Here is a 10,670-nt window from a genome sequence, read left to right as displayed (position 1 = left end):
AGTGAGAATAACTGACAGATTAAATTAGTCTGAATTAATAAACAAGCTTTACTTGAACTTCTCTGTAATCTCTTGTCTACCAATTTTCAATCCAAATAAGACCTCAGTTCAGCGATAGAGGAACTGCGTGACAGTGCTTATAAGCACAATGCTGTGTTTCTAAGACATCGCCAACGTGGTTCAAAAACAATGTCAGGACAATGTTTCACACTGTGATCTACATGCTGACTGACACTGGGTGGCTAAACACAGGTACAAAGACACACAAAAGCATACATACTGTACAATCCTGCACCAAACAAATACATTTAATACGTGAGCTTGCATTCCTTTGCAAAGGATGTTAGGCTAACAGACAAAAGGCATGCTGCAAGTGTCAGCTCAATAGTAACATATGTTTTAAAAAGGACTCTTTGAAAGTCCTGCTGAAAAATGCAAAGCGTGCCGAGGCAAGAGGAGCAATAGCACTTAGAACCGTCCTCTTTGACAAAGTAGTTGAGGTAAGCTTTTCTGAAGGAAGTTTGGGAAATATGTTATTTTGCTTTCCTGCTGAGAGTTGGATGAGACGGTTAGCCTAGCTTAGCATAGGACTGGAAGCAGTGGGAAACAGCTAGCCTACTTCCGTGGTTCCAGCTCTAACAAAAAGAGCTCCCAGCTAAAAAAACAAATTTCCCAAAGTGTCATACCAGCTAATTATATAATTTACAGTCACCATCACCCTCAGCAAAACTGTCTTCTTTTAGCCTCGAAGGTTAGAAGCCACGGGCAGCTAAAGGGAATTAATCTAGAGAAGCTCAGTCACACTTACCTACTGTTAAACAACATTGATTTATTCATCTAAATTAAGAGAAAACAGGCCTGCTGTACTCTCTAAATTCATTTAATTCCTGCTGATCCCTGACGATCCCTGACTCCAGGAATGCATGGACATTCATGATGTATGAATTATACTCAGGATGTCCTATGTTACCAAAAGTGCCCCTTACCACTTTACAAATGGAGACCTGAGACTCACAGATGACAGACTGAGGGGGAGGAGATGGTGGATAGTTGGTGAGATAGCAGCAGCAGCAGAAGAAGAAGAAGAATTGTCACACACACACACACACACACACACACACACACACACACACACACACACACACACACACACACACACACACACACACACACACACACACACACACACACACGCGAGAGAGCGAGAAAGAGAAACTGCAGCCTTTGCATTGTTCATTGCAGACATTTACTGGTTCGGCAATTTGAAGAAAAAGGGTGTGTGTGCTCAGTAACAGCGAGGGAGTGTTAGACATAGAGAAATATTTGTGTTATGCGTAATAAATGCCCTCTGGTTAGCGGTATTAAGCAGCCAAGGACACTGCCGGAGAAGAGGCCTTGCACCGTCCCATGTGAAACTCTTATCAAGGATGTGTGGGCTGCATTGCACCTCATCACCGAGCCTACACAGAGCGTCTAGACTGACAGAAGATGATGGAATTCACTATCATGAGCTGCTAATCTGGCACAAAAACTGAAATTGGGATTTTATTTTAATCTTTAAAAACACAGCTGTTGTTGGGGAGGATTATAAAGCATGGATCGGCCTCCAAGTGCATCATGGGCTGACGAGTTCCATTATCTTCTGGGTGTGCTAGAAACCAACAGAAAGGTACCTGTGCTGTGGACTGCTCACAGAGGGTCCAGGCTGTGACAGACTACATTTGCCCCGTTGCTGTTTGCAATGAACAGGGGGGGGAAGGTAAAAGAAAGAAAGTATGTTTCAGTCCAGGCAAATCAAGACAAAGCTACCGATGAAAAGAAAACTCCCAAAATGAAAGAAGAGCAGCAACAAAATCATATGTGAAGATTGATTTTGTAAACCGTGGTAACAAGGAATCTGGCTTTTTCAAAGTGCGTGACTACTTTGAAGTGCTTCGTCTTGTGAGTGCAACAGACTTATTGCAAATAGGCAGCTAGGAATTATGCAATGTGATGCATGGATTCTTTGATAACAGTGACATTCAGTAACACACACATAATATAAGCAGCGACATGCTTATTTGGACTGATATCAAGATACATATTGAATCAATACTGATTCTTGCAGCCTACAATACAAAACATATATGATGTCATGCTTTCTACATCATAATAACCAGAGCTTATATGCTTCTTTTGTATATTTAGCAGTGTCATGAAAGCCAGTATTCATGAGAGTAAAACTACAGAGATCAAACCAAAACTAGACTGAGAAGAAATTAGAGGAAAGTTTATTTGGGAAAAAAGATTTGTAGGACAGAAGTTTGTTTTAGTGTTGAAATACCGGAAGAGAAAAAGTGATAGCTAGAAATGAAAAAGTCATCCAAGGAAGTGAAGAAGAAATAAAAAGTTAGAAAGAGAGGTTTCCCTAGTTATCTTGCAGGATTTTGCTCTTGGAATACACAACATGCATGAAGAGTAAAAGGCTGGAAAAAAGTTCAGAAATCAGAGGGAGGGAGTGTAGAGCAGGTTGTGGAGGTGTAGAAAGGTGTGAGGAGAGATCTTGGGATGACATGGGTGAACATGGCCTTCAACGGGGCATTTGGGGCACAAGTTACTGTATGCACTGTCTCAGAGGGGTAACCGAACACCTGGCTTCACATACAGCAGCATGTACAGGTAGATGAATACGTTACCGATCGTCGTCGACTTGGCGTACTCCTTCCTGATAAAGGACTGAGGGAACCGGAGGTGTCCAGCTCATCAGCAGATGACCAAGATGACAGATCCTGTCAAAGGAAACGTTTACACAAAAGAGAGAGAAGGCAAGAGAGAGACGCATGAAATATCAGACAGTGGTAGGCAAGTAACAGCCTTCCATTTCATAAATCTACTTCAGAAAACAAACTAGAGGAAATCCTTGTAAATCTAAAACACTGCACAGGTGTATAGTAAGTGAAGATCTACCTGTTGACTGCTTGTGATGTCCAGAATCTTGGCCAGCTCTCTGAGGTCTCGGGTTACTTCCTTAAGCAGCAGTTTGAGGCGGTTCCCAATAACATGAACCTTCTCTTTGGCCTCCAGGCAGTCACTGCCCTGAGAGTTGACCAGCAACTGGAGGGACATGTCTTGCAGCGAGGCGACTTTGAGCTGGGAGTCCAGCAGCTCCAGACGGATTTGCTGTGGGGGATTGAGAATTTGAAACATGAACTCTAAAACACCAGGAGAACTAGGATTATTCATTGTATTTGAAACAGAGGTTGTGATACTTTAATTCATAGTGTTTAATCAGGATCCAATGAATTATCTAAAAAAGTAACCCCTTTTATGTTTTATTCATTTTACAGCTTTGGATGCAATAATTTGTTGTATCATCAATGAAGATTATTACGAAATAATCAACTACTGTCCAATAGAGGGTAACTCGTAACGGGTAAGACAATGCACTGTAGGTGTGGGATGAAGAGCCACAAAGGCTTTTATGTGAAAGTTAAAATATGACCCAAAATATCACCTATCATTGTTGTGTTTATATATTTACATATACAATATTTTCTGTACCGTAAGTGTTTTATGATGCTCGTGGAGAGTGTCACTGTCCTGGATGGGGTCAATGGGAACCACCTCGTTCCTCCTGCGGTCAATGTTTTCCAACCAGAGCAGCAGACCGTGACTCATCTCATGGAAGTCCTGGAAGTCAGATGTGGATCAGAAAAGTAGAGCTTCAGCTGCATGCATGATTTACAGCTCACAATCTCACATTAACTTTCAGAATAACTGCTCCCTGTCTTAATCCTGATGACTGGCACCTACTTGACACTGCATGAGAGCTTCCTGTAATGAAGACCTCCACTCTTCCAGTGAGCTGCCCAGTTTGTCCCAGTGGTTGTTCATGTCTTTCAGTTTGGCCTGCAGCTCTCGGGACTCCTCTGTGGCTGACTGCACAAACTCAGCACTGCACAGATTGATGGACAGCACGATAGCTTTGCGCTTGTCATATGCCTTCTGCAGCTCCTGTAGACAAACATTTTATTTATGTTTTTGCTTTAACAGACAAAAAAAACTGTATATATTTAAAAGAGAGAACTAAAAATGATCAAAACATACCATGCATAGGTACTACCAAAAAACAACAAAATAATACCTTGAGCTTTTTGATGCGCTGCTCTATCGTCTGGATGTCCGTGCTGAGGTCCAGCCTCCGCTGCTGCTCCAGCTCTTCCTCCGTCTCTCCCAGCCAAGTCCAAACTTTGTTCAGGTCAGAGTTCAGCTGCTGCCACTGCTGCTGGTTCTGCTTTGTGCGCAACTCCTTGCTGAGGTCCTGAGCCTGCAGGAGCTCCCAGCGCTCAATCACTCCTAGATTACAGGGTGTAAGAGGAAAACGATTCACTATCCAAGCTGATTTCACCAGAGTTGTATCCCACTGGATAAAAGCTCTGGAACATTTACACATTTCAACCTTTTCTTTTCATGTACATTCATTTAAATGTTTGGTAATGTAGGACATAGTATGCATGCAGGATGGGTTGAGGTGTCGTATTACCTGATGTCTGGGACTCTGAGCTACTGGGATCTGCCAGTCCAGACACCGCGTCTTCCTCCTCCTTCAGCTCAAAGCCCATCCTCTTCACTGTGTCAATACTGCCCCGACACTCACCCAGCAGCCGCATCTACAGAATGGATGCATGTTAGGTTACACGATGCTATTTGCATAGTGCAATCAGTGTAAGCTTATTATATTACATGTTTCATGATAAGACATACATTTCAACATTTGGAGGAACAAACAAAAAACATTTATGAAGTATTTGTTTTTGTCCTCATTTAGCTGTAAGAGCAACACATACATATCCCATATACGAGGCATCCAGCTCTGTGCCTGTGGGCGTGCGGCTGCGACCGCTGTCCATTTGTTGCAGGTGGAAACGGCTGGAATCCAGAGGGTGAAGATGTGAGTCCGTAGAGGCAACCTCTCCTGTAGACACAACATCAACTGGTCATCTTTGCTGATTATGATCATGTATTGTATTTATAATGGTTACTTGAAATATTCTTACACCCTAAGAAGAGATAAGGCCCCGTTCAGACAGAGAAACACAAGACTTGGAGAGTAAAGAATGATGGTGATCATGGTGCCAAGTGATCCACCTCACACACTCCTGTCCTGCTTCTATTAGGAGTCACGATCTTTAAGTTCAAAAGCATTTTTTCCTACACAATGTGCCTCTGTGTGAACGGAGCCTTTAAAAAGTTGACTTTAAACAAATCTGCAATCCCTTCAGCAAGAAGTTCAGACTTGTTCATCGTGACGATAAAACAACATGCTTTTCTGAAACACAAATATCACGTCAAATAAATCTGAAGGTTAGCTACACAGCACACTCAAACAAAAGTAAGAAAGCCAGTTAGAAAGAAGGGTTAGGCTGAATTCCATTTCAGTTCTGCTGAATTAGAAACCAACGCAGAAACAGTGAATTGAAGAAGTAAAAATGGAATTGACCCTATCCCTCGGTGTTAGAAAGTGATGCCGTTGGTTACAGCGTGTGCCCAAAGTTTGTATAAGAGAGGAAATCAACACAAATCAAAGTCCAAGCCGGTGATTAGGCTATAAGTGTGGTAGCACTCAGTGTGCAGCTGTTATTTCTGGACCCAAACACTTGTGACATGCTGGGGTCTGCTGTTGCCTACCAGTGGAGGACCTCAGTGTTTGTTCTGTAAGTTTAACATAGGCCTCTGGGCTCTCTGGGATCACTACATCTGGAAGAAACATTATACAGTACACACAGTCAGCAGTGGGCATGACACTGTTTGACTCCATGAACTGACTAACTGATATATTCATCTGATGTTTTATGCACCACCAGATGAATGGAGATGGAGTTCGCTAGTTATCTGTCACAAGAAAATACACCGTATCGACAATATGTTGTGTGACAAACGTTACTCACCCTGCATCTAAAATAAACTATGTCAAGTATTAACAAAGTCTCCTTGGTCCATGGATCAAACCCAAACCATGAGCTGAGATAAAAAGTCTATTAAAACAAACTGTTCTAAAACAATCAGACCCATCATTATACTCAACTGTATTTTAGTGCATATTGTCTGGAATTTGATGCTACATGTGATTTTTATAACATATTCTTTTTCTACCACTTATATATACTTGCTAACATTTAGTTTCTGCAGGCAAACTCTTATTTTCCACCTGCTCAGGCAGAGCAAAGTTGGCCATTGAACAGCACTTTATGACTGTTTGGCATTGAGTGTCTCTCTCAATCACACTTCAGCTGGACTCATGCAACGGGTCACTAGATAATGAATTGGACAGTGAAGAAGAAAAATATTATTCTGCTACACATATTTGTGTAATTTTGTTCTGACTATTATCAGATCTTTGCTTTTTTCTTATGAAATACTTGGGTTTTACCACTTCAGGCCTCAGTTAACACTTTATCTTTAAGCAGAATGCTGTGTGTGTTTGGAAACTAACCTGACAAGGCTGAGGCAGGCCGCTGGAGGAAGTCTCCCTCCTCACTCTGCTGTTCTCTCAGGGCCCTGCTGGCGCTCTCCAGCCCGCGGCTCAGGTCGTAGTCGTGGTCCCACTCGAGGGGAATGGAGTCCACGCTGGCTGGGGTGTCCCTGCCTGAGCGCTCGGTCCGGAGCTGGGCTGCCAGGGAGGCCGAGCGGCCAGAGGAGGGCAGAGGTGACAGGAAGCCATCCCCCAAACGCTCGCCCCATGGTAGGCTGGACAAATCACAAGGCTCGTCCAGCTCCAGCTCTCGGTCCGAGAGCGACACTTCGGTATCATCGTCTGCAAGCTGAAGAAAAAGCACAGACATAACATATTACAGTTTTAAGTCTGTAAAAAAATAAATTTAGACTCCTATTTGATGCCTGGAATCAAGCCACATTAGATGGTGAAATCATGGTTTGATAAAAATGTACAATTTTTGCTATGCTCTCAATCTCAGGTCTTACAGGAAGCCGAATGAGCTTTTTGTAGTAGCGCTCCACTCGACCAAACACTTCCTGGCAGTAGCGCTGCAGCTCTTCCAGCTCCTCCTCGATGACCGCAGCATCCAGAGGCTCGTTCTTCTCTATCAGCGCCTCTCCCTGGTGGAAGATATGCTCGATCTTGGCCGTAGTGAGGGAGATCTCCTGTTGGAAAGACTGTGGGACCGAAGGAGGAAGAGAACCGATAAACAAATCCTCAGTAATTCTGTTTTTCAAGCTGAACACAAGATCCTTTCACAGTCTCAATTTCTAAATGCAGGACATTTCCTAGATGTTAAGTTCCTGATTTGATTCAATCATTTTAATGCTCAGCGTGACTTGTGAGAAAGTCATCTTGTTATATCAGTCAGTCTAGTCTAATATATTCAGGCCTTCTACACCACAAGAAGAATACTTGATGGGCTTGTAACTTTTGAAATCGATCAAAATGTAACTAGTTTGTAGCTCCCTTACTTTGTCTGTTGGGTAAGTGTGTAAGGCAATCCCTCTGCAAAAATCCTCAGGAAGTCTAAAACTACAATATTTCTAAAACTATATACACATTACAATATAAATTAATTAAATCTGTAAGTATGCTTAGCAAATACTTTCCGGACCATGTTGCTCTGGCGCATTGTGACAAACCTACCCTGAGTTGTTTGATCTTGGCCTGAATGTCACACTCAGAGAAGTGCTCGATGTTGGTCAGCTGCAGGTCCATCTCTGTCAGCCACACCAAGATGGCGTCTCTGGCTGTCTCAAACTCCTCTCTCTGACTAATAAAGTGCTGCACGTTTGAAACAGAGATGCTGCTGTTAGAATGATAGTACAATGTACGTAGTGTATATATATTAAGCTTCATTAGTCATTGATTTAACATAAAGTAAAACAGGCAGATCACAAATGCTACCATCTAACATTAAAGTGAGAAGAAAATTCAAAAACGCATGTGGAGATTGAACTTTGATTTGAATAAAGAAATCATGAAGGTAATGATGCATGTACCTTAAGCCTGCGGAGGATGGATGCCACCCTCTTCTGCAGGTTGTCCCAGCGCTGATTGGCATCGTTAGCCATCTCCCTCAGACGACAGGCAGAGTCAGTGCGGTTTTCTCTGGCCAGGCGGCGATATTGCTTATTGATTAACTCCAGCTGGGTTAGGCTTTCGTGGACTTGCCTCTGAAAGGCCTTCAGAAACACAGAGTTTTATCAATAGGGTCCTTATCAACAGCACCATCCTACCAGATCAAAAAGAAAATATTGGACAAGCTTTTAGTGGTAGAGACGATTTGTATACCTCAAATTTCTTAAGTTCCTCCTTGGCTACAGTGTACAGTACACCAGAGGAGTTGGGCCGAGCAGCAGTCTTTTCTGAAGTGGCCAGCCACTCCTCAAATCGTGCAAAGTCATCCAGGAATTTCTGCCATAAACGCCACGTCTCCTCAATTCTACCAGAGGGAAAACATAATATTTACATACAATAACAAAAGATATTTACATACAATAATTACAATGACCTATTTTCCCTCCATACTATTACATATTACACTCTTTTGATTTCATCCGACATCTTACTTGAGTCTCCTCTCCATAGACAAGGCACAGATGCTCCTCCAGCGGCGATCAAGACTACGAGTTGCCTGCTGGATGGAGTCGCACTCTGCATCGGTGGCGCAGGCGTCGCAGTCGTGCAGAAGCACCTCACACAGATTCAGCACAGACGCAACCCCTGTACTGTGTTTCTCTATGTCACGCTGGAGCTCCTGAGAGGTGAGGAAAGAGAAACAGAGAGTGAGTGTAATAATAGGACGATACACAGGTAGGGAGGGAGAGAAAGAGAAAAATATTGACTTTTGATTAGTTTAGATAATCAAAAAATCCCAAAGATGAATACAGTCAGATGAATCATCTTCCATCACTGACTAATAGTTTTAATAATGTGCCATTAAAGAACCACAAAACATAGTTAATTCCAAAAGAGTTCTTGATTCAGCTGTCCCAATAAATAAGTGCTTCTCTATTGAGGAAAAAGGAGGAAATGTAATACTTCTCAACAACTAGTGAAACTACTCAGTTCTCGTTTAAGGTACTATATCTACAATATAGTATTTCATATGTCATGCACGGTACTGTACATTATGTTACCTGCTGCAGATCGAGCTTCCGCTGAATCTCCTGGAAGTCGCAGGAGTCGTAGGCGATGGGTTTGCACAGCTCGGTCTCGATGTGGGCCAGCCAGGAGCGAAGGCTGTTCATATTCTTATCCAGCTGCTGCACGGCCACGAGAGTTTCTCTCAACTTCTTTACTCTATTAAAATAAATGATTCAGCTCTGTCAGTAATCTATGATGCAGTGTGCAGTGCAAAGTCTTACTCTTAATACTGAAACAAACTACAGGACTATTTAAGCTTCTCAGGTGTGAGTGTGTGTCTTTTCACCTGGCTCCGATGAGATCCAGGAGGTGCTGCCAGCGGTCGCTGACTTTGTTGAGTTTTTGCTTGATTTCAGCCGCTTTGTTCGTGTGACTGGCTCTGGACAGGCGCTCTCCCAGCTGGTGCAGCTGCAGCTTGTTCTCCTCAGCCACAGTGATCTCCTCCTGGTAGTCCTGAGACACAATGCAACACAAACGGTGCATAAAAGCAATTTAAAAAGTTGAAATGCTTTGCTTAAAAGCAACAACGTGACAATTAGAGTGGGTAACACTGTGTGAAGTAAACCCGTATATATTTAAAGAGGGAATAAAGCAAATCATGAGAGAAAGCAGACATCAACTTGGTGATTAGTAGTTTGGCGTTAGCTGTGTTTTTGAAAACATACTAATTGTATATTTTTGTTTACCTTGCGGAGCTTCTCGATCATCTCTTCAATGCTGATGTCTCCATTTTGGGAAACCTTGCTCTCCATGTTGGTGAGCCACTCGCAGAGCTCCTTGTACTTTTCGTTGAATACCGTCCACTCATTCAGCTTCTCGCTCACCTGCTGCCTGCGTAGTGACAGCTGCAGAGGCACACGGCAATATATATTAAGTTAAGTACATCATTGTGCAAAGTGCATAATAGCGATCAATGAATGCATGTTAAATTGCAACGAGTGCATTCATGTCAAAAAGTCTCAAACGGAAGCAGTGTTAGAGATCGCTGCACCATGGCTGAACAATTTGCATCAAGCAGCGAGTGTGTGCTTCTGGGTGTTTCCTGTGTGCGTATTTTATCTACTTGACACAGGATGCAACTCACAACCTTGAGGTTTTACTTTGCATGCCAAAGAAACTGCTCCTTTTTAAAAGTTGCTTTGAGATGCCATTTTGAATTACATTTAAGTAATCTGAGCAACAGTGCACACTATATTCATTGGTTATAGCTTATTTAGAACTGTGCAAATATAATGTGAGCATAAATTCAAAGAAGAAATGCCTTTTTTCTTGTTTTACCATGCAATTCTAAAACTCATTAGTCATATAAATATTCTGTCTTTTATGCATAATGATGGTAAGCTGTATTTGATGTTGGCGAACTGACACTGTCAATACCAAAGTGTAAGTCTTGTGATTTTGTTTGACACTAGCACCACCGTCTGGTATCTCAAGGAACTGCAGAAACCAGAGCAGTGTATCGCATAGTGTCACCTATGAGTGGTAAATACCGTGTGATACAGGGCGTGGGTAATGAAGTACTTGTAAATAGTTTGATTTGAAT

At 42.5% G+C, this 10,670-nt stretch overlaps 1 protein-coding gene across 7 annotated transcripts in view; it reads right to left on the bottom strand.

The window, feature by feature from the left end:
• Positions 1–10,670, bottom strand: part of syne1b (spectrin repeat containing, nuclear envelope 1b) — a 77,031-nt gene that overhangs the window by 1,257 nt on the left and 65,104 nt on the right. For 3 of the 7 annotated variants that reach the window (XM_076108399.1, XM_076108402.1, XM_076108400.1), the window contains 18 exons: positions 9,814–9,972; positions 9,414–9,580; positions 9,121–9,283; positions 8,551–8,738; positions 8,273–8,423; positions 7,981–8,163; positions 7,625–7,762; positions 6,961–7,152; positions 6,473–6,800; positions 5,668–5,736; positions 4,827–4,954; positions 4,523–4,649; positions 4,124–4,335; positions 3,793–3,993; positions 3,541–3,669; positions 2,947–3,159; positions 2,676–2,768; positions 1,674–1,732 (listed from right to left, as the gene is read on the bottom strand). In XM_076108399.1, the coding sequence (XP_075964514.1) occupies positions 1,674–1,732; positions 2,676–2,768; positions 2,947–3,159; positions 3,541–3,669; positions 3,793–3,993; positions 4,124–4,335; positions 4,523–4,649; positions 4,827–4,954; positions 5,668–5,736; positions 6,473–6,800; positions 6,961–7,152; positions 7,625–7,762; positions 7,981–8,163; positions 8,273–8,423; positions 8,551–8,738; positions 9,121–9,283; positions 9,414–9,580; positions 9,814–9,972 (2,900 nt within the window). The remainder of the gene's footprint in view (positions 1–1,673; positions 1,733–2,675; positions 2,769–2,946; positions 3,160–3,540; positions 3,670–3,792; positions 3,994–4,123; positions 4,336–4,522; positions 4,650–4,826; positions 4,955–5,667; positions 5,737–6,472; positions 6,801–6,960; positions 7,153–7,624; positions 7,763–7,980; positions 8,164–8,272; positions 8,424–8,550; positions 8,739–9,120; positions 9,284–9,413; positions 9,581–9,813; positions 9,973–10,670) is intronic. The other 4 variants (XM_076108401.1, XM_076108405.1, XM_076108403.1 and 1 more) reach the window with 3 other exon arrangements.

Source organism: Anarhichas minor, unplaced genomic scaffold, assembly GCF_050575085.1.
Source record: "Anarhichas minor isolate MPS153535 unplaced genomic scaffold, ASM5057508v1 ptg000040l, whole genome shotgun sequence".
NCBI classification, from domain to species: Eukaryota; Metazoa; Chordata; class Actinopteri; order Perciformes; family Anarhichadidae; genus Anarhichas; species Anarhichas minor.
The sequence above is the reverse complement of the archived record's forward strand: the minus strand, read 5'-3'. Positions and strand labels throughout refer to the sequence as shown.